The sequence below is a fragment of the Piliocolobus tephrosceles genome, chromosome 2 (genome assembly GCF_002776525.5).
Source record: "Piliocolobus tephrosceles isolate RC106 chromosome 2, ASM277652v3, whole genome shotgun sequence".
In the NCBI taxonomy this organism is placed as follows: domain Eukaryota; kingdom Metazoa; phylum Chordata; class Mammalia; order Primates; family Cercopithecidae; genus Piliocolobus; species Piliocolobus tephrosceles.
In genome coordinates this window covers 120053822-120078248 of record NC_045435.1, presented here as the reverse complement: position 1 = coordinate 120078248, position 24427 = coordinate 120053822, and the positions used below count along the sequence as shown (strand labels likewise).

General features: G+C 35.8%; 1 protein-coding gene across 1 annotated transcript in view; it reads right to left on the bottom strand.

The window, feature by feature from the left end:
- ZBBX (zinc finger B-box domain containing) overlaps positions 1-24427 on the bottom strand; it is a 141367-nt gene that overhangs the window by 34786 nt on the left and 82154 nt on the right. The window contains exons 18-20 of the mRNA XM_023213527.1: positions 19026-19179; positions 8979-9095; positions 2024-2281 (exon numbers count right to left, since the gene is read on the bottom strand). Coding sequence (XP_023069295.1) covers positions 2024-2281; positions 8979-9095; positions 19026-19179 — 529 coding nt within the window. The remainder of the gene's footprint in view (positions 1-2023; positions 2282-8978; positions 9096-19025; positions 19180-24427) is intronic.

The following is a 24427-nucleotide window of genomic DNA, read 5'->3' as shown; positions in this document are numbered from 1 at the left end:
CAATGAACTAGTTAAAAATTCTGGAATTGATAGCCTTCTTTCAGGATGGCTAGAAAAATGGTTTGGTAAATGGAAAGGAGTCATGGCCCCAATCTTCACTTCTCTTGCAGTCATGATAGGTGTGCTTGTTCTTGTTGGGTGTTGCATCATACCATGCATCCGTGGGCTGGTATAAAGGCTTATAAAGACAAGACTCACTAAAACCTCCCTTCGTGTTCCTCCACCCTAATCAGATAAGCCTTTCCTTTTAGAAGACCAAGTTGAACAGCAAAGCCAGGACATGTTAACAAGGTCTGAAGAGAAGGGATTATAAAAATTTTAAAGGGAGGAATTGTAAGAGACAATGAATCTTTCTGAGTTTCCCTTCAAAAGCTTTAGCCTGTTAACTTCCTTACCCTTTGTTCTCCCACTCAACTTTCTTGTTTCTCCTTGCCAACAGTTACTGTAAACAGCCTACCTCCTTCCCATGAGTTCTAATCAATAACTCACATCTGTTCCCTTGGTTACCTGTACTCATTGTTTCCTTGAAACTGCATATCTCACATGCTCCATCACTGTACCTTACGTCCTCCTCCCTTCCATATTTAGAAAAATATTTACAAGTAGCCAATCAGATCAGCTCAGATTGTGCAGTCTGACCCCAGCCCATGGGAGAAGAACACAGAAATAGGGATCGTGTTAGGGATATAAAAACCCCCGGTATCCTTTGTTTGGTGTGCACTTGTGATCTTGATTGATAGGAGTGGCACCCTTTTGCAAAAGTAAATTGCCTTACTGAGGAAACTAAATTTATATTCAAGTGCTGTTTCTCTTGCAGCATCAGAAATTCATTTATAACAAGTTCAACTTAATATTTTTGTGGTGGAAAAACATTTATCTGAAATGTATGATTAATTTTAATTTTATTTTTATTTTTCCTTTTATTAAGTTGGTTAAATGTATACTTAAAATATATTATGGAGTGCATAGACCTATTTCTGTAAAATTTTTATCACGTTCCTTCAATCTGTTCATTCTACTAAGTTTATATTCTTATATGTATACTTACATAAACAGTGATGTTTAAAATGATTCTCACTAAATGTTAATAACAGTTATTTTAAGAGTAGTTAGAATTTGTGGTGAGTTTTTATTTCTTTTTTTTTTGTATTTTTGTATTGCTTTAATTTTTTCAAAACAAAGATGTATAATTTATAGAGAAATAGCAGTCATTATTCTAAGATCAATAAAGGAGGAGACCACTAACAGGAGAACAAGGGAAAAGCAAGTATGGAATATATAGGACCAAAGAATTTTCTAGCCTGCCTCTTGGATCTGCAGCTGGCTTCTTTCAAACTGTGTGAGTTCCTTTATGATGCAAATAAAAGATTAATTCCACTGATGTTTTGCTACTGAGCCAGAACTTTACATGTTCAAGAATATGGTCACTATATTGCTAGACTATGCCCACTGAAGTTGGAAATAAAAGGCACAGGCATAATTTTTCAAGATATGGTTTGTCAACTAGCACCACTGGCATCACCTGGGTACGTGTTAGATATGCAGAATCTCACCTTACCTGACATACTCAATCGGAATTTACATTGTAACAAGATCCCCTGAAAGATCTGTATAAACATTTAAGTTTGAAAAGCACTGCTTTAAAAGATCTAATGGCTCAGTTTTCCAATAAGGATGTTGAACACTGGCTTACATAAAGCTATAAAGATTAATCCTATAGTGGGTTTGCAGAAAGGAGAAAAAAAGATTTTTTTCTGTGCACATGAAATTATTCATTCCACAATTTAGCTGTGTTTTATAGGCTATGGGGACCATCTTTGGTGTGGCTGGGCATCCACACATTTTTAAACATATTCAGAGAGATATCAGGGGATTTCCAGGAAAACAGACACAGTGGTTGATGGTTAAAGAAGAAAACGAAAAGCTTTCTCGTTTGCTGGCTTGTTTTGTTAGCGCAAGACATGAAGAATCAGGCTGAGGTAGAGTTAATTAGCATTATTGAAACTGAAAAAAATAGCATTACCTGCAAGAGTTCTCAGCACTTGTAATTCTTTTTCCAAACTGTCTAAGGTACATTGATCAGTAGTGTCATCTAAGGAAAGCTCATTCTGGTCAGTAATATCAATATATTCAATTTCTGAAATTTCAGAAGCTGCTGTAGACAATGATAGAGCAGCTACACTTCTTGATCGATGAGGAGAGGATGAAAGGCAGCTGGAGCTTTCTTTAACAGAGTTGGAAAGTGGAAAATTTGCTGTTGAAGGTCTCTGTGATTTCCGATCTAAAATTAAAAATAAAAAGTTTTTAAATCAACTTTTAAAAATTTGAATGAGTAGTTAAAGATACAAGTTACCAGGTCCCTGCACACAGAGAAGTTAAGTTCATGTAACAGAGTTTATGAAAAATTAACTTTGACTATCACCCTTTCTAGCTAACCACATTCTCTTAATCTCAAATTACTTTTCCAATGTCATAAAGAACACTTCTGTGTATTTTTTTCCTAATTATCCTACATTCAGAGAAAAACAAACTAATTTTAATATTCACAAAGGAAAATATCTATAAACTAAGTCAACTTCATAAAGAAACAACACACAATTTTATAATGTATTCCAAAGCCAAGCACTTACGACATGTGTCTTCAATTCCAGGACAATACCACACTATACCTTGCAAGAAAAAAAACTCTTAGAAAAAGCATGGTGCCACCTCCTAGTGAACCAATTTTACTTGATGATCTGTAATTTATTCTTACATTTAAAAATATGGCAACAAAAGAGACTAATTTACAAAATCTATATGAATATTTGGAAAAACATAGGCTTTAAAGAAATTGAGATCACATCTCTAATTTTCCGAAGGATGAGCTCACTCTCTTCTGGAAAAGTTCCAGAAGCACCCATCTCTGTCAGGTTATTACGTTGTTCCACTAGGACAGTCACTACTTTGTCGTGATCTATTTTGAAAGTCGACTGAGCTGGTTTCTTCAACATGTTTGCTTCTTTCACAGTAGGAAAAAAAATCTCTTCAAATCTTATACTAACACAACATAACTAATTTCTAATTTAGTACTTCTCACAAAATATTACTTAATAAGGCCAAGAGAGTTTTCAAGGTACATATTTAAAAATTCATAGGGCAGGTAAATGCTTTAATGTAATAAATTATTGTTCTGATTTAGATAAATATATTTATAGTAAACATAATTATATTATAAGATAACTTTGCACTCCCTTAACACAAATTGGCTTTGTAAAACTATTAGGTGAGTTAATGTGCAATTGTCATTATCATAAAAACCCTAATTTGATGGAACTTATGCCATAGAACATTGTTTTCATTCTAGCGACTCAGCGAAAAATATAAAATTCAAAAAAGTGACTACGGGCGGTCATGATGTATTAAGTATTTAATGACCATTGAGTTGTTGTTGTTGTTGTGTGTGTGGTTTTTCTTTTTTTTTTTTTTTTGGTTGAGACGCAGTCTTGCTCTGTCACTAGGCTGGAGTGCAGTGGCGCGATCTCAGCTCACTGCAACCTTTGCCTCTCAGATTCAATCGATTCTCCTGCCTCAGCCTACCAAGCTGGGATTACAAGCACGTGCCACCACACCCAGCTAATTTTTGTATTTTTTGTAAAGACAGGGTTTCACCATGTTGGCCAGGATGGTCTTGATCTCCAGACCTCATGATCTGCCTGCCTCGGCCTACCAAAGTGGAGTTTATCTTTTTTTAACTTAAAAAAAAAAAAAAAATCTACTTCAAATGTGTCTAATACTTCAGAAGACTCTGAATACAGTATATAATTATTTAAACAATTAAAATTGACCAAGGTAAGTTTCAAAGGGTATCAACTTTAATGAAAATTTCAGAAATCAATTTTTAAAATAATTTTTTTTGAAATAAAATTATGAATAAGTTAAAATAAGACTGATCCTTTGTGTCTATTTGTGCTCAGAGAAAAATAACAGGCTAAAATATGCCTAAGTGTTAAAAACATATATATATATAATTATCCCTGGGAGTTATTTTTTTTATTTTTATGACTATAAGTTAGAAATGATTTCCTCTTTTATCTATAATATGTAAAGAACCATATTTATAGCAATCAAGAACCAAACTCTCCACGTCTACATAAGGAAGCAATAGTAGGGGCAGTAACAGTAGCCGCACAAGTCAGTGAGTGTAACAATAATTCACAATATAAACCAAAAGTTCTACTCTATGGGGTAAACCACATTTTAGTATCTGTACAATGGTATGTCTCAGTCAAGGTAAAATTTAAAGGAATTTACAACTCTTACTTTAAAAAAAAAAAACAAACCAAAGGAAAATGTTATGAGTAAGGACTGTACTTCTGCCAATTCACAGAAATGAAGAAAGAAATATTTAATATAATGTAGATGCCCTTCAGAAAATCTGGAAGAGTACAAACACTTACAAGAACATTTGGTTGTCACAGTATTTAAATGTAATTGATCCCCATTGAGAAAAAGTACATAAAGGACAGGTCAGACTTATGTTTAGCACACAGCAGAGAAACAGACCATCTTTCTTACTGGAAATACGCTCAAAGTGTAATTTAAAGTAACTGAAAGACAGAAAGAGATAGAAGAGGCCCCGATTTGATTACTGATTTTGTTATTGCTCTTTTAAGTCAATATATCATTCTTTCTAATGCTTAATATATAAGAGTATAATGTTGCTGTTAAGTTTAAGATATAAGACAACATTAATACTGGCACTAATTAAAAATGCCATGATTGAGGGGATCATTCCATAATTTAAAAAAAAATCTCAGTTTGTAGATTAAAAGCGTAAGAAGTTACTTCTGGAGTAACATGCACCATCACTGTCAATGTAATCATAAGAAATTATTGATTAGCACTGATCAGTTATATTCTAAATGTAACAAAATTAAATTTCCTTGGTGTTAACTAAAGAATATATGCTCTATGATTACTAATAAACTAAGCCAACTATTGGGAAGATAAAATTCAATAGTGTCTTCAAATTATATGAATGGGTATAATATTACTGGTAAGGATATAAAAAATAGGAGTAATTCACTGAATACTATTTAATATGATGATAACCGTTATTGCTATTCTAAATACAACATTAGAATTAGATAAAATGTAACTATAGCAACATGATTTTAGGTAGTATTTTAATAACAAATAATATTCTTATCAAAAGACCCAGTATTTTGATCTTAAATAAAGTTTGCAAAACACTATTGTCTATTGACATTCTTATTCCACTATATCAACTGCTGAGAATTTATACATAAAAAGAATTCTTAGAAAATACATTTCTCAAAACATATAGAAATTTGATTTCACAGAATGGTTAAGTGGAAAGAATATTAAACTAGGTAGCTAAGAATGCTATTGTGTTATCCTATAGAATTAGAAATCAGCTTATGACATGTGAAATACAAAATTCAGGAACTGGATAGTACAATATCTTAAATTTCTTCCAACTCTGAGAACTTGTGAATTAATACTCAATCAAATTCAATTATAAAATTATTCATCACCTCCTAAAACTGCCAGGCACTGTGTCAGGATCTGGGTATTCAAAAGTGAGTAAGACATTGCCTCTACCCTCAAGTTGCACTCCAAAATAACACACAGTTCTACTAGCCTACTCTGCTAATTGGAAAGCACTTACTGAGCACTTACAATAGGCCAGGCCCTGTTCTATTACTGAAGATACACCAACAAACAGGACAGGCTAGTTCTTGATTTCTTTCCAACCAAGGGTAAGAGAGAGCAGGAAAAAAGCTAATAAGATGATGTTAAATAGTGATAGCTTTTACAAGAAAGATAAAAGAAGGTAAATGTGATAGAGGGACTCAAAAGACCAGCACTAGATAGGGTGGTGTCGGAAGGCCTCTCTATGGAGGTAGCATCTGGACTGAGGCTGAATAATGGAAAAGAACCAATCATATGAAGAGTGAGAGAATGGAGAGGGAAATTTCAGAGCATCTAAGAAATGCTCCAAGAGAGCATCTAAGAGATAAGATCTAATTCTAAGGCTAAGAAGTAAGTAAGAGAGTAGCTTAAGAACAGAAAGGAAGCAAATGTGGCTACAGTGTAGGAGAAGATGCAGTTAGGAGACATGGGTAGCCAACCAAGGTGTTGCTCTGTGATACATGGTAAGGCACAGTTTTTTCTACTTTCTATAGGAATCCATGGAATGCTTTAGGCAATAGAATGGCATGATACAATATATGGTTTATATTTATGGAAAGTATGATTCACTTCCTATAAGCTGTAAATATCAATACTGTTATGAGTATAAACAACTCAACTCACTGACTATAAATAGTAGCATATAATGGAAATGAATTATAGCAACATGGTTTTGGGAGAAGTAAAAGTGAAAATAGGAGACAAATGAGAGATTACAGACAAATGATTTGGACTAATCTTGAATAGTGAAGGTAAAAGTGATTAGAATTGGGCTTGGTTTTAGAGCTGAAATCAGCAGAATCTAAAGATAAATAGGATGCACTGAGAGGCAAGATGACTCCCAAATTTCAGACTTAATCGATGCTTGGATAGAGTTGCCATTTCCAGAGGCAGGAAGATGGGGTGGAGGAAGATTAAGTTGTGGCAGGGATGGGAAGAATGAATGAACTTGCTGCTAAACACACATAGTATGATGTCTTTACATTCACAGGTTTTTAATTTTTATGGAAATGGGAATTCCATTATATGCTGGCATACAAGATTTCTATAATTTGTGACAGAGCCAGGAAATTTTTAGTTTATTTTAGGCCACTATCCTTGTTTAGAAAGCCATTTCCTAACTTCTCTGACTGGTAAATATTGTAACTTTAAAGACTTAACTGAATGTTACCTAGTCTCTAATATCTTGCCAATCTACACTTTTCAATAGCAAGGTCATTATTTTATCATCCCCATTTCTAAAAAAATACCCTGCTTATATATCTAACTATTATAGCTAATAGGACATATTATCATTAATTACCTATTAATGCCCAAAAGTAAATTACTCATAGCTCTTTTTATAAAACTTACATGTGGTATAGTTTACATATTCACACACACATTTTATATATATCAAAAAATTTATAACACTTTTCTCAAAATAAGGTATTCAGACTGTCTATATTAGTATACAAGGAGCTGTTGTTGTTCAAAAAATAAATGCAATTTCCTAGGCATTATCTCAGCCTTAATTAATCAGAATCCCTAAGAGTCAGATCCAGAAATCTGCATTGCAAGAGGTTTCCCAGGTTATTACACTCATACTGACTTCTGAGAAACTTTATACTGGACTCTAAGCTCTTGAGCAATAGAGATAAGACTTTGTTTTGTATAACCAGTGTCTGGCAGTAGTGCTTCAACAAATTTTTTTTTTTTTTTTTTGAGAAGTCTCGTTCTGTCTCCCAGGCTGGAGTGCTGTGGCATGATCTTGGCTTGTTGCAAGCTCTGCTTCCCGGGTTCAAGCAATTATCCCGCCTCAGCCTCCTGAGTAGCTGGGACCACAGGCACCCGCCTCACGCCCAGCTAATTTTTTGTATTTTTTAGTAGAAATGGGGTTTCACTGCGTTAGCCAGGATGGTCTCGATCTCCTGACCTCATAATCCGCCTGCTTCAGCCTCTCAAAGTGCAGGTGTGAGCCACCATGCCCAGCCAAAAAATGTTTTGTATAGCAAATTATTGATTTTGACTGATCTGTCCAAATTGATACTTAAAAGCATTTGACTACTGATTTGTAGATTTGTCTTTGTAATAAATTTCTCACAGCATGTATATGAATTTGTTTTCATCAATATACAGTGACTTATAACAGTTTGTTCTGATTGTCTCAGAGGGAAGCAATACGAATTTTTGAAGTTGACATAGACTTTGATGTAAAAATAGGCATCTAATTATAGAGCCAAAAAAACCCATAAATACATTGTTTTCTCCCTAAAAAGTTTTATATCTGACAGATTCTCAACATAAATACATATGGAAAGGATCTAAGCTAGCCAGAGAGTTTTAATCATAGATTTTAGGGCAAGAGAGATATAATAAATCTTAGATAGAGAGACAAATCATATGCAATTAAATTTCTGCCTTGAAGATAGCCTTTAAACCAACGCAAATAGCCCACTTTCTCAACTATTCCTCCTGAACTGTGAGCTTAATAAGATCAGGGAATATTACTTATGTATCTCTTTTATCCTCAGGGCCAAGCCAAGTGCTAATATCCTCAATATATATACTGAATTACCTGAATTCATTAGTTATATACTACAACTTCCTACTTTGGCATAAAGCAAACCCATTACAGCTGGTATAATGGGATAACAGTAATGTTCTAATAATACTAGTGATTTTAATGATGTCATATACTCTGTATAAACTCATTAGGAAAGTATTAAAATAGACATTCAGTGTGTCAAAAGAATTATTCTATGGAAAATCTTATAATTACTTTGTTTAGAGAATAGAGTTAATGAACTGAAATGAAGATTCCAGGGTCAGTACATACAGAATTATATTTAGAACTAAGCTTTCTCAATCCCAGCAATAAGCATCTTAACCTAAGTAAATCATTTCACATATGGTTCTGTCTGATCATAATATAGGTAAAGAGTATGCAAAATCTGGTATAAACATACTGCTTCCTGAGTGAGTAATGAAACTGAGTACGTATTTCATAAGGATTGTTCAAAATATGCCATACTCTTAACTACACTTTGCAAATATTATTTCCTAATACATTGTTATAGAAAATAACTAAGATGATAATTCATGTCTTTGGAAAAATGAGTACACTTATTTTTGTGCTTTGGTTTTGGAAGAAAAGTCGAGGACATTTAGTTAAAATGAATGAATTTAAATTACAGAACTTCAAAAACTAAATTTCAGGTGCCTAATAAACTGCTAATAAAGCTAACTACTAAAGAAAGTAAGCTGCCAACATGGCACCGCTGCCTTTCAGTCAATGTTACCCATCTTTTGCTGTTTTCTACTTGATGATGGACTCTGAGCACCCTGCAGAACACCCAAGACAATTGCATTATCAGCATGTTCACTTAAGCTATGGTCTGGAATCCATTCTCTGTCTTCTGAAATTGAAAAATAATAAGATAATATAAAGTTTAAAAAGAAGAAAATCAATTTTATTAGTTTCGTATTTATGTCTTACTGGACAATATTTAACTGAATAAAGAATATTTATAACAGTGATATATATTATGAAATACAAAATCTTATTACAAAATAAAAATCATTAAATTAAAATATTTTAATTTAAAAAATTTAAAAAGTATAGACTGGGTGTGGTGGCTTACACCCATAATCCCAGCACTTTGGGAGGCCGAAGTGGGTGGATCACCTGAGGTCAGGAGTTTCAGAGCAGCCTGGACAACATGGTGAAACCTTGTCTCTACTAAAGATACAAAAATGAGCCAGGCATGGTGGTGTGTGCCTGTAGTCGCAGCTACTTGGGAGGCTGAGGTAGGAGAATGACTTGAACCCAGCAGGTGGAGGATGCAGTGAGCCGAGATCATGCCATTGAACTCCAGACTGGGCAACAAGAGAGCGAAACTCCATCTCAAAAACTAAATAAATAAATAAAAAAGTATATAACAATGCAACATAAAGTATTATTGTTTCTACATGAATAAACACATTTGAATACATAAGATGACTAAGAATATAGATGTCATCAAGATCTAGCTTTCAAAATGGAAACCAAAAAATCATGAAGAGAAGATAGTCAAATAAGAATAGCTCCAGTCTGTAGCTCCCAGTGATACTGACACAGAAGGTGGGTTTTCTGCATTTCCAACTGAGGTACCTCTCACTGGGACTGGTTCATCTCATTGGGTCTGGTTGGACAGTGGGTGCAGCCCAAGGAGGGCAAGCTGAAACAGGGCATGGTGTCACCTCATCTGGGAAGGCAAGGGGTTGGGGAACTCTCTCTCCTAGTCAAGGGAAGAAATTAGGGACTGTACCGTGCACTCTGGCTCTGATACTGCGCTTTTCCCATGGTCATCACAACTCTCAGACCAGGAGATCCCTTCCAGTGTCTACATCACGAATGACCTGAGTTTCCAGCACAAAACTGGGCGGCCACTTGAGCAGACACCAAGTTAGCCACAGGAGTTTAATTCTCATACCCCAGTGACACCTGGAACACCAGCGAGACAGAACCATTCACTCCTCTGGAAAGGGGGCTGAAGCCAGGGAGCCAAGTGATCTGGCTCATCAGGTCCCACCCCCATGGAGCCCAGCAAGCTAAGATCCACTGGCTAGAAAGTCTCATGGCCAGCATAGCAGTCTGAGCATGACCTGGGATGCTCGAGCGTGGTGAGGGGAGAGGTGTCTGCCATTGCTAAGGCTTGAGTAGGCAGTTTTACCCTCACAGTGTAAACAAAGCCGCTAGGAAGTTCAAACTGGGCGGAGCCCGTGGCAGCTCAGCAAGGCCACTGCGGCCAGATTGCCTTCTCAAGTTTCCCTCTCTGGAAAAAAAAAGGCAGCAGCCCCAGTCAGAGACTTACAGATAAAACCTCCATCTCCCTGGGATAGAGCACCTGGGGGAAGGGGCGGTTGTAGGCACAGCTTCAGCAGATTTAAACGTCCCTGCCTGGCAGCTCTGAAGAGAGCAGCAGATCTCCCAGCATAGTGTTTGAGCTCTGATAAGGGACAGACTGCTCCTCAACTGTATCCTGACTGGTAGACAACTCCCAGTAGAGGATGACAGACACCTCTTACAGGAGAGCTCTGGCTGGCATCTGGTGGGTGCCCCTGTGGGATGAAGCTTCCAGAGAAAGGAACAGGCAGCAATCTTTGCTGTTCTGCAGCCTCCACTGGTGATACCCAGGCAAACAGGGTCTGGAGTGGACCTCCAGCAAACTCCAACAGACCTGCAGCAGAGGGGCTGAACTGTTAGAAGGAAAACTAACAAACAGAATGGAATAGTATCACCATCAACAAAAAGAACATCCACTCAGAGACCCCATCTGAAGGTCACCGACTTCAAAGACCAAAGGTAGATAAATCCACGAAGATGGGGAGAAACAAGTGCAAAAGGGCTGAAAATTCCAAAACCTGAATGCCTCCTCTCCTCCAAAGGATCACAACTCCTCGCCACCAAGGGAACAAAACTGGATGGAGAATGAGTTTGATGGATTAACAGATGTAGGTTTCAGAAGGTGGGTAATAATATCCCAGCTAAAGGAGCATGTTCTAACCCAATGCAAGGAAGCTAAGAACTCTGAAAAAAAGTTAGTAGAATTGCTAACTAGAATAAATAGAGAAGAACATAAATAACCTGCTGGAGCTGAAAAACACAGCACAAGAACTTCATGAAGCATACACAGTAGCCGAATAGATCAAGTGGAAGAAAGGATATCAGAGATTAAAGATCAAGTCAATGAAATAAAGCGAGAAGACAAGGTTAGAGAAAAGAGCGAAAAGAAATGAACAAAGCCTCCAAGAAATATGGGACTATGTAAAAAGCCCAAACCTACATTTGATTGGTGTACCTGAAAGTGACAGGGAGAATGGAACCAACTTGAGAAACACTCTTCAGGATATTATCCAGGAGAACTTCCCCAGCCTGCCAAGAGAGGCCAACATTCAAATTCAGCAAATACAGAGAACACCACAAAGATATTCCTTGAAAAGAGCAACCCCATGACCACATAATCATCAGATTCACCAAGGTTTAAATGAAGGAAAAAATGTTAAGGGCAGCCAGAGAGAAAGGTGGGGTTACCCACAAAGGGAGGCCCATCAGACTAATTGCAGATCTCTTGACAGAAACCCTACAAGCCAGAAGAGAGTCAGGATCAATATTCAACATTCTTAAAGAAAAGAATTTTCAACCCAGAATTTCACATCCAGCCAAAGTAAGCTTCATAAGCAAAAGAGAAATACAACCATTTACAGACAAGCAAATGCTGAGAGATTTGCCACCAGGCCGGCCTTACAAGAGCTTCTGAGGGAAGCACTAAACATAGAAAGAAACAAACAGTACCAGCCACTGCAAAAACCTACCAAATTGTAAAGACTTTTGATGCTATGAAGAAACTGCATCAACGAATGGGCAAAATAAACAGATAGCATAATAACAGCAGGATCAAATTCACACATAACAATATTAACCTTAAATGTAAATGGGCTAAATATTCCAATTAAAAGACACAGACTTACAAACTGGATAAAGAGTCAAGACCCATCAGTATGCTGTATTCAGGAACTTCATTTCATGTGCAAAGACACACATAGGCTCCAAATAAAAGAATGGAGGAAATGTTACCAACCAAATGGAAAGCAGAAAATAAGCAGGGGTTACAATCCTAGTCTCTGATAAAACAGACTTTAAACCAACAAAGATCAAAAGAGACAAAGAACACCATTACATAATGGTAAGGGGATCAATGCAACAAGAAGAGCTAACTATCCTAAATATATATGCACCCAATACAAGCGCACCCAGATTCATAAAGCAAGTTATTGGAGACTACAAAGAGATGCAGACTGCTACACAATAATAGTGGGAGATTTTAACACCCCACTGTCAATTTTAGAGAGATCAACGAGACAGAAAATTAACAAGGATATCCAGGACTTGAACTCAGCTCTGGACCAAGTAGACCTAATAGACATCTACAGAACTCTCCACCCCAAATCAATGGAATATACATTATTCTCAACACCACATCACACTTATTCTAAAATTGACCACATAATTGGAAATAAAACACTCCTCAGCAAATGCAAAATAATGGAAAGCATAACAAACAGTCTCTCAGACCATAGTGCAATCAAGTTAGAACTCAGTATTAAGAAATTCACTCAAAACAGCACAACTACATGAAAACTGAACAATCTGATCCTGAATGACTACTGGGTAAATAACAAAATGAAGGCAGAAATGAAGATGTTCTTTGAAACCAATGAGAACAAAGACACAGTGTACCAGAATCTCTGGGACACATTTAAAGCAGTGTGTAGAGGGAAATATACAGCACCAAATGCCCACAAGAGAAAGCTGGAAAGATCTAAAATGGACACGCTAGCATCACAATTAAAAGAACTAGAAAAGCAAGAGCAAACAAATTCAAAAGCTAGCAGAAGACAAGAAATAACTAAGATCAGAGCAGAACTGAAGGAGATAGAGACATGAAAAACCCTTCAGAAAACCAATGAATCTGGGAGCTGTTTATTTGAAAAGATCAACAAAGTAGATAGACCACTAGCCAGACTAATAAAGAAGAAAAGAGAGAAGAATCATATAGATGCAATAAAAAATGATAAAGGGGTATCACCACTGATCCCACAGAAATACAAACTGCCATCAGAGAATACTATAAACACCTCTATGCAAATAAACTAGAAAATCTAGAAGAAATGGATAAATTCCTGGACACTTACACCCTCCCAAGATTAAACCAGGAAGAAGTCGAATCCCTAAAGAGACCAAAAACAAGTTCTGAAATTGAGGCAGCAATTAATAGCCTACCAACCGAAAAAAGTCCAGGACCAGATGTATTTACAGCAGAATTCTACCAGAGGTACAAAGAGGAGCTAGTACCATTCCTTCTGAAATGATTCCAAAAAATAGAAAAAGAGGGACTTCTCCCTGACCTATTTTTATGAGGCCAGCATCATCCTGATACCAGAACCTGACAGAGACACAACTAACAAAGAAAATTTCAGACCAATATCCCTGAAGAACATCTATGCGAAAATCCTCAATAAAATACTCACATACCCAATCCAGCAGCACATCAAAAAGTTTATCCACCACGATCAACTCGGCTTCATCCCTGGGCTGCAAGGCTGGTTCAACACATGCAAATCAATAAATGTAATCCATCACATAAAGAGAACCAATGACAAAAACCATATGATTATTTCAATAGATGCAGAAAAGGCCTTCAATAAAATTCAACAGCACTTCATGCTAAAAACTCTCAATAAAACTTGATATTGATGGAACATATCTCAAAATAATAAGAGATATTTATGACAAACCCACAGCCAATATCATACAGAATGGGCAATACTTGGAAGCATTCCCTTTGAAAATTGGCACAAGACAAGGATGCCCTCCCTCACCACTCCTATCCAACATAGTATCGGAAGTTCCGGCCAGGGTGATCAGGCAAGAGAAAGAAATAGAGTATTCAATTAGGAAAAGAGGAAGTCAAATTGTCTGCAGATGACATGATTGAAAACCCCATTGTCTCAGCCCAAACCTGCTTAAGCTGATGAGCAACTTCAGCAAAGTCTCAGGATACAAAATCATTGTGCAAAGATCACAAGCTTTCCTATACACCCCTAACAGACAAACACAGAGCCAAATAATGAGTGAACTCCCATTCATAATTACTACAAAGAGAATAAAATACCTAGGAATACAACTTACAAGGGATGTGAAGAACCTCTTCAAGGAGAACTACAAACCACTGCTCAAGGAAACAAGAGAGGACACAAACAAATGGAAAAACATACCATGCTCATGGATAGGAAGAACCAATATCATGAAAATGGCCACACTGCTGAAAGTAATTTTTATTTTCAATCCTGTCCCCATCAAGCTACCATTGACTTCTTCACAGAATTGGAAAAAAAACTACTTTAAATATCATATGGAACCAAAAAAGAGCCCACATGGCCAAGACAATCCTAAGCAAAAAGAACAAAGCTGGAGGCATCACACTACCTCACTTCAAACTATAATACAAGGCCACAGTAACCCAAAACAGCATTGTACTGGTACCAAAACAGATACATAGACCAATGGAATAGAACAGAGGCCTCAGAAATTATACCATACATCTACAACCATCTGATTTTTGACAAACCTGGCAAAAACAAGTAAAGGAAAGGATTCCCTATTTAATAAATGGTGTTGGGAAAACTGGCTAGCAATAGGCATAAAATTGAAACTGGACCCCTTCCTTACACCTTATACAAAAATGAACTCAAGATGGCTTAAAGAGCAAAAGCTGTAAAAACCCTAGAAGAAAACCTGGCAATACCATTCAGGACATAGGCATGGGCAAGGCTTCATGACTAAAACACCAAAAGCAATGGCAACAAAAGCCAAAATAGACAAATGGGATCTAATTAAGCTAAAGAGCTTCTGTACAGCAAAGAAGCTATCACCAGAGTGAACAAGCAACCTACAGAATGGGAGAAAAATTTTTCAATCCATCCATTAGACAAATGGCTAATATTCAGAATCTAAAAGGAACTTAAACAAATTTACAAGAAAAAAAAAACAACCCCATCAAAAAGTGGGCAAAGGATATGAACAGACATTTCTCAAAAGAAGACATTTATGCAGCCAACAAACAAGCAAACAAACAAAAAGTTTATCACCGGTCATTAGAGAAATACCAATCAAAACCACAGTGAGATACCATCATACACCAGTTAGAATGGTGATCATTAAAAATTCAGGAAACAACAGATGTTGGAGAGGATGTGGAGAAATAGCTCTTTTACACTGTTGGTGGGAGTGTAAATTAGTTCAACCATTGTGGAAAACAGTGTGGTAACTCCTCAAGGATCTAGAACTAGAAATGCCATTTGACCCAGCAATTCCATTACTGGGTATATACCCAAAGGATTATAAATCATTCTATTATAAAGACACATCCACACATATGTTTGTTGCAGCACTGTTCACAATAGCAGACTTGGAACCAACCCAAATGCCCATCAGTGATAGACTAGATAAAGAAAATGTGGTACATTTACACCATGGAATGCTATGCAGCCATAAAAGAGAATGAGTTCATGTCCTTTGCAGGGACGTGGATGACACTGGAAACCATCATTCTCAGCAAATATCACAAGAACAGAAAACCAAACACCACATGTTCTCACTCATAAGTGGGATTGAACAATGAGAACACATGGACACATCACAGTGGGGCCTGTCAGGGCATGGTGGGATAAGCGAGGGATAGCATTAGGAGAAATACCTAATATAGTGATGGGTTGATGGGTGCAGCAAACCACCATGGCACATGTATACCTATGTAACAAACCTGCATCTTCTGCACATGTACTCCAGAACTTAAAGTAAAATTTAAAAAAAAAAAAAAAAAAAAAAAAAAAAACATGAAGAAACAAAAAATTGGAATATATATAACTAGTAAGGAGATTAAATCTGTAAGAAAGAATTTGCCAATAAAGAAAAGTCCTGGACCTAATTGCATCACTGATGAGTTCTATCACACATTTGAAGAAATAACGCCAGTCCTCAAACTTTTCCAAAAGATTGAAGAGGAGGGACACCAACTCAAACTACGAGTCTATACATACACTAATACTAATGCCAAACAAAGACACTACAAGTAAAGAAAACATCAGAACAATATCATTTATAATCAGTGATGTAAAAATCTTCAAAGTGCTAACAAACCAAATTCAGCAGCATATTGAAAAGGGTTATACATCATGATCAAATAACATTTATTTCCGAAATGTAAGGATAGTTCAGCATATGAAAATCCATCAATGTAATATACCACATTTATAGAGTGAAAGAAAAAAAAAAACACATAAGCATCCCAATTTGTGCAGAAAAAGCATTTGACAAAATCCAACACACTTTTATGATAAGAACACCTAACAAACTAGGAATAAAAGGGAAATACCTCTACATAATAAAAGTAATATGTTAATAAACCACAGCAAACATGAAACTCAATGGTGAAAAAAAGAAAAATTCCTAAGATCTAGAGCAAGGCAAGGATGACTGCTTTTGCTACTTCTTTTTTTTTTTTTTTTTTTTTTTTTTTTTTGAGACGGAGTCTTGCCGCCCGCGCTGGAGTGCAGTGGCCGGATCTCAGCTCATTGCAAGCTCCGCCTCCCGGGTTCACGCCATTCTCCTGCCTCAGCCTCCCGAGTAGCTGGGACTACAGGCGCCCGCCACCTCGCCCGGCTAGTTTTTTGTATTTTTTAGTAGAGACGGGGTTTCACCGTGTTAGCCAGGATGGTCTCGATCTCCTGACCTTGTGATCCGCCCGTCTCGGCCTCCCAAAGTGCTGGGATTACAGGCTTGAGCCACACCGCCCGGCCTGCTTTTGCTACTTCTATTCAATATAAGTAGCCAGAACAGAAAAGAAAAAGAAATAAAAGACATTTGAATTAGAAAGGAGGAAGTAAAATTATCTTTGTTCACAGATGATGTGATCATATATGTAGAAGACACTAAAGATTACACGAAAGTATGTTAAAATAAATGAAATCAGCAAAGTAGTAGATACAAAGTCAATAGGCAAATACCAATTGTATTTCTATATGCTAACAATGAACAATCTGAAAAGGAAATTAAAGGAACAATTCCATTCACAATAGCATCAAAAAGAAACAAACTTAGAAATCAACATAACCAAAGAGGGGAAAGACTTATGCAATGAAAACTATAAAACATTGCCAAAAGAAACTAAAGAAGACACACATAAAGGGAAACATATCTTATGTTCATGAACTGGAGGAGTCAATAGTGCTAAGGTGCCAATGTTACCCAAAGTGATCTACATATTCAATATAATCCCTATCATAAACTCAATGATGTTTTTCATAGAAAAAAAAAAAAAAAAAACCATCATAAAATTCACATGCAATCACCAGGGACCCTGAATAGCCAAAACAATATTAAAAACAGGAGCAAAGCTGGAAGACTCACACTTGCTGATTTCAAAACTTATTACAAAGATACTGTAATCAAAACAGTGTGATACTGGTACAAAGACAGACATATAGACCAATGAAATGCAGTAAACAACCCAGAAATACATCCTCACATATATGATCCAATTACAATTATTTGAAAAAAACTATACTTATGGTATAAAACCTATTTTGAAATATGTACATATTGTGGAATTGCTAAATCAAGTTAGTTAACATATATCTCAACTCACTAATAATTTTTGTGTGTGTGTGGTGAGAAAACTTAAAATCTACTCTCTTAGCCAAATAATTTTTGACAAGGGTGCCTAGACCATTCAATGGGGGAAAGAAAGGTCTTTTCAACAAATGGTGCTGGAAAACTTGATATCCATATGCAAAATAATGAATCTGGACTTTTAATACCATGTACAAAAATAAACTCAAATCAATCAAAGACCTAAATGTAAAACCTGAAACTACAAATACCTTAGAAGTATAGACCCATGACATTGGCTTTGGAAATGAATTATTAAATATGACATTGAAGGAACAGGCAAGAGCAACCACAAAAATAGGCAAATTGGACTTTATAAAAATTGGAAAAAGGTACATCAAAAGACACTGTCAACAGAGTGAAAAGGCAATCCACAGAATGGGAGGAAATAGTTACAAATAATATATCTTATTAAGAGGTAGTATCCAGAATATAATAAGGAACTCCTATAACTCAACAACGAAAAAACCAATAATCCAATTAAAATATGAGCTAAGTAATTGAATAGACATTTCTCCAAAGAGTATATACAAATGACTTAATAAGCACATGAAAAGATGCTTAACATTACTGATCACGAGGAAAATGCAAATCTAAGCTACAATATTATACCACCTCAGACCTGTGAGGATGACTACTCTCCCCTGCCCCTGCCAAAAAAAGAAAAGAACAAGTATTGACAAGAATGCGTAATAGTCAGAACTTTTGTGCACTATTGGCAGTAATGTAAAACACCAACCAGATGGTGGCACATACTACTTACATGCCTTGCAGAACTCTGAGCCAAATAAACTTCTTTTATTTATAAATTATCTAGCCTTGGTTATTCCTTTGTAGCAACACTAAAAGGTCTAAAATAACTACACTTCTAAATGCTAAAAATAATCTTTCCTAGTTTCGTTATAAGTCATAGCTTCTCACATTCTGATAGTAACCTTAAATGTAAATATATAGCAACTAATACAAGGTCAATAATTTTAGGCAAGAAGAAAATGATTGTATCCATTGAACAGAACTGCCCAGTGTTTCCTAAGATGAGAACAGACTGTTTTAGAAAAATGTGCTAGAACTTTACCTGCAAATGTAATCCTAGTACTGGAATTGTTGCATTGTAAACGATGAGAAGGAAGTAAGTTGAGTCTTTCATTTGTATCAAAAATAAAGAATCTCTCAAGTCCTTGATACTGTTTTGTTATAGGCTTCCTTCTGCAGGCTGTTTCTTGTAACAACTAAGAAACAAAATATTCAACATTATAAAGTTTATTTTCTAACTCATTAACACAAACAAGCATATTCATTTATCAGATACCTACTACATACTTGGCACAAATTCTTCCCTCGTCAAGTTTAGTTTCTAACAGTGGAGACAAATAGTAACACAACATTTTTATATATAGTAAGTTCTAACTACCATTAGAGTGATTCTCTGAAAGTTGATATTAATCCAAAGAGGACAGAAGTTCATGAAATAAAATATTTTTTTTTTTCTCTTTCTTCCTTTATTTTCATCCCTCAGTGTCCTTGCACATAAATTATCCTGGAATTCAGAGTTATTTTCACATGCAGTGGCTGTGAACTAGTGTCTTTGTCTATACATAAAATAATTTCAAAATTGAAGGTAAAATATCAATGGGAAATATCTGACCTGACAATGGTCATGGAAAAAAATGTAAGTTAACAAAACACTCATCATGAAGCAAATATACAAGTAGGAAACTGAGGCAAGAGGAAGATAAGTAATTTATGAAGTTTATATAGCTAGAAACTAGCAGACCTAGGCTTTGAATGCAGGTCTGCCTGATTTGAAACCTAGACTTATCCTGCCACCCTATTAATTCATTTTTACATGTTCTTATTCTAGAATTGAATATAACTGGGATTTTAAAAAATGTGAATCCAGTAGAAACAGATTAGGAATTCATTAGTAATAGCTCTAGATGAGGTTATAGTATAATCAGAGTAGCTATCAGTTTTTAACAATTCCCTAATGAATCTAATCTAATTAATGCCCAAATATAGTCTGTTCCAATAAATCAATGTAAACCAAATTACTTTTATATAAATTTATAAATTATATAAATGAGATCATATTAAAGAACAAAGCTAGTGACCAATAAAGCATGTCATTCAAAGACAAATCCAAATCCAAAATTCTCAGCACATATTCCCTGGCCCTCCCAGACACTTATAAACAATTACAGAATTCTTTCCACTCTAGTGAAGCTTATATTTGAATTATGGAATTATAAATCTGGAAGAGTTTTGAATGTCTTGGTTTATAGATAAAAATCCTAAAATAGTTATGTTTTATTACTTTTAGCACAAACTTACAAAGTTAACTATTGATAGTTTTAGAACCAGAACAAAGGACCCCTGACTAGTCCATCGTTTTCCTAGCTACTGCCCTACAAATTAGTACTTAATTCTGTAGGAAGTTCCACCTTACACAGAAATCATTATCTAAAACTGAAGTACAAAATAAACAATTTTATACTCAATTTGGATGGACACAATAGATTTATAAGTAGTTTCTTCTGATGGAATGACTTCTACTAGGACAGAAAAAGAGTAAAATAGGTTTAGGTATAGTTCTTAGGAATGAAAAGAAAGTAGATTCAACCACTTTATTCAAAAGCAGGAACTCAGTCTGCAAACTGTGAAGCACCAATTCTGATGGCCACTTCAGAAAGCTCTATTTTACAGCTCCCTTCCATCTGTTTTTCACCTTTTGTTTTGCAACTCTTCAAATTCTCTTGTGATCCAACAACTTAATTCTTTACAGAGATTGGTCATCTCCCATAATAAGATGCTCAGGAGAACCTTTGGCACTCAGCTTAAGTCCTGTCTTACCAGTGGTGGACAATGTCTGTGAAACTATTTACACTTTTTTATTCATCAGATATAATTACCTAGGAATGGATTAAAACATTATTTTATTTATATAAGGGGCAATCCTGGAGTTAGAAACCCATTAGTTTGTTGAGAATACTTCTAAAATCCTATGACAGATTATTCCTGAAAAAACTTCAAATCTCTCAATCCAATATCCCCCATGAGGAAAAGGCAATCTTTACATAACACTATTTTATTACTGTCCAGGACTACATTTAGTCTCACCTAATTGAAAAAAAACAATAGCTATGTAAGCCATTTTACAACAGTCACTGGCTTTTGATTACGTCAGCAGGTTTGAGCTGCTGAGAACTTTATGGATCCTATGCACTTAAATACTCATTCAGATTGTTTCCTGAACTAGCTCTGTCAGAACATATTTTATACTGAGCAATATTTTATACTGAGCAATGGATAGTCTTAAATTGAATAAAACAGGAACGTATCCCAGCCACACACACATCCTCTTTTTTTTTTTTTAGATGGAATCTCACCCGGTCACCCAGGCTGGAGTGCAATGGCACAATCTCAGCTCACTACAACCTCTGCCTTCTGGGTTCAAAAGATTCTCCTGCCTCAGCCTCCTGAGTAGTTGGGATTACAGGTGCCTGCCACCACGCCCAGCTAATTTTTGTATTTTTAATAGAGATGGGGTTTTACCATGTTGGCCAGTCTGGTCTCGAACTCCTGACCTTGTGATCCACCCACTTCGGCCTCCCAAAGTGCTGGGATTACAGGGGTGAGCCATCGCGCCCAGCCTTTAAAAAAAAAAAAAAAACCAAAAAACCAACAACTTCTAAGTTCAGGGGTATTTGTGCAGGTCTGTTATATAGGTAAATTTGTGTCATGGAGCTTCGTTGTACAGATTATTTCATCACCCAGGCATTAAGCCTAGTACCCACTAGTTATTTTTTCTAATTCTCTCCTCCCACTCATCACCCTCTGATAAGCCCCAGTGTATGCTGTTCCCCTCTGTATGTTCATGTCACACACCTTCCTTTTCAGAAACATCTAAACCTAATGACACACCTGTTACATTAATTGAATAGGGTAGCATGTATTAACATAAAAGAAGTAAAGAACCCTTCTGTAAATTATTGGTGCTATGTAGGTCACAGCTATCCTGACAGACTCTGATCAGTTGAGAGTAGACCAGGAAGTCGATGGGATGCAAATCATCAGACTATCTAACTAAATGAAAGTTTCCCTGGATTGGATAAATAGGCAGGGCCTGAAGGCAATACATATTTCCTTATCCTCCCCTGCTGAATTGAAGAGAACGACAGGAAAGAGTTTTTCCAGTGAATTCCTTTGAGTTTATGATTGCTTTATTACTTTTGAGTCAGATTCACAGTCCATTAATTTTAACTTTTTTCTTGCATTTGGGATTATAAATTTCTCAGTTAAGTAGCATTTGAGTTTCATCCTATACATTATTTATCTGTGATGTTTTTGCTTACATTCAGTTCTAAATATTTCTACCTTCTATTTTAATTTTTTCATTAACCTAGACATATTTGGCCCGGCACAGTGGCTCACGCCTGTGATCCCAGCACTTTGGGAGGCTGATGCGGGTGCATCACGAGGTCAGGAGATGGAGACCACCCTGACTAACACGGTGAAACCCCTTCTCTACTAAAAATACAAAAAATTAGCCGGACGTAGTGGTGGGCGCCTGTAGTCCCAGCTACTCAGGAGGCTGAGGCAGGAGAATGGTGTGAACCCGGGAGGCGGAGCTTGCAGTGAGCCTACACTGCACCACTGTACTCCAGCCTGGGTGACAGAGTGAGACTCCGTCTCAAAAAAGAAAAAAAAAAAAATTAAAATTAAAATAAATAAATAAATAAAAACCTACACATATTTGAATTGTATTAATTTTGTTAGCATTTTGCTATCAATTTATAATTTATTGTATTATTGGAAAACACTGTGTGTAATATGATTTCCTTAGCATTTGTTGAAACTTCCTTTGTGGATTTATTTTTGTAATATGTTGTAACATGTATTTTGCAAATGTTCCATGTGTTCTTGCAAAGAACACACATTCTCTAATTATTGAGTATGTGGTTCTAAATATGTTCTTTAAGCTTATTTGTATTGATCAAATCTTCTTTATCTTTATTAATAGAAAATCATATTGGATCGATGGATCTGTCAATAATACCATGTGATTTTGTCCATTTTTGCTACAGTATATCTGAGGCTATATTGATAGGTACACACAAATTCAGATTTTCTTTAATCTTCCTATTAAATAGTTGATTTTAACATCTACACAATGGTCCCCTTTACCCCGATAATGTTTTATTACCTTAAATTTTTATTTATTTTTTAATTAGTGCTTGCCTTTACTCTGAAATTCCTCCCCGCCACCCCATGTTTTAAGCAGGTTTCTGGTAAAATGACTATACACACACACACACTGTCCACATTTATTCTAATTACTTATATGATTGAATTTATTCCTGTCAACTTGCTTTACTCTTTCTACTTCCTGTCAAGAACTGTGAAGGGTCTGAGATTTTACCCTACTTGCAAACCTGTTACAGTTTCATGTATGCTGGAAGAAGATACAAGTTTCTTTGGTCAGAGACAAAGGATTTTCTCACTCACAACAATAGCAGTTGCCAGAGTATCATCATTTGCACCAATTCCCAGAACTCAATTTTCACAGGACATCATGAAGAGAGCCACGCGACATCTGCACATACCCTGAGCTGTGTTACAGGAGAGAAATCCTGACCTTAGGAAGTACATTTTATACTGGGCAGTAACCCTACCTGACCTTTGCCAGAGGAAAACATTATTTATATTACATCAGACAATAAACGAACCTAGTCTTTGCTCTGAAGAGGGACATAATCTCTATTGTTCAAAGCTGTTATCTATACAAGAACCCTTGAAAATATACTTTGGAACAAATAGAGTCAGTGGTTTTGCTCAAAAGATGTGCAAAAAAACATGAGAGACCCAAGAGGAATTGTACACCCAACACTTAACCATACTATTTTTCCTTTGATGCATTTATTTCCTGACTGTTTTAATTAATTGACTTTTCTATATTCCCCTTTTCCTTTAGTATTTTGGATGACATACATTGTGCTGTAACATTTTAATTGTTACTCAAAGTATTTAACATGTATAACTAAAACACTAAGTCAACAACATTTCCTACAATGGTCTCTACCTTCTTTATAATACAGAATCTTAGTACTTTTAACTGTAATCATACATATCTAACAGTCTTACAAGTTATGGCATATATTATTCTCACTCAAATTTCTTCTTTTATAATTCTTAAATTGGGCATTATAATAATTATTTTGTAATATATCTAATACATTTTTCATTTTTCCCTCACACCATTATTTCTTGCATCCTACTTCTTCCTTCCGGGTTTATTTTTTTTCTTTTTGAAGTATATCATTCAGATGTTCATTCAAAAGGGGAAATAACTAAATTGCCTGAACTTTTGTATAAACTTTCCATTACTTTATTCTTCGTCTTAAATGACAGTTTTGCAAGCCTTAGAATTCTAGATTGTTAGTCAGTTCTATTAGAAGTTTAAAGATAATGTTCCACTGT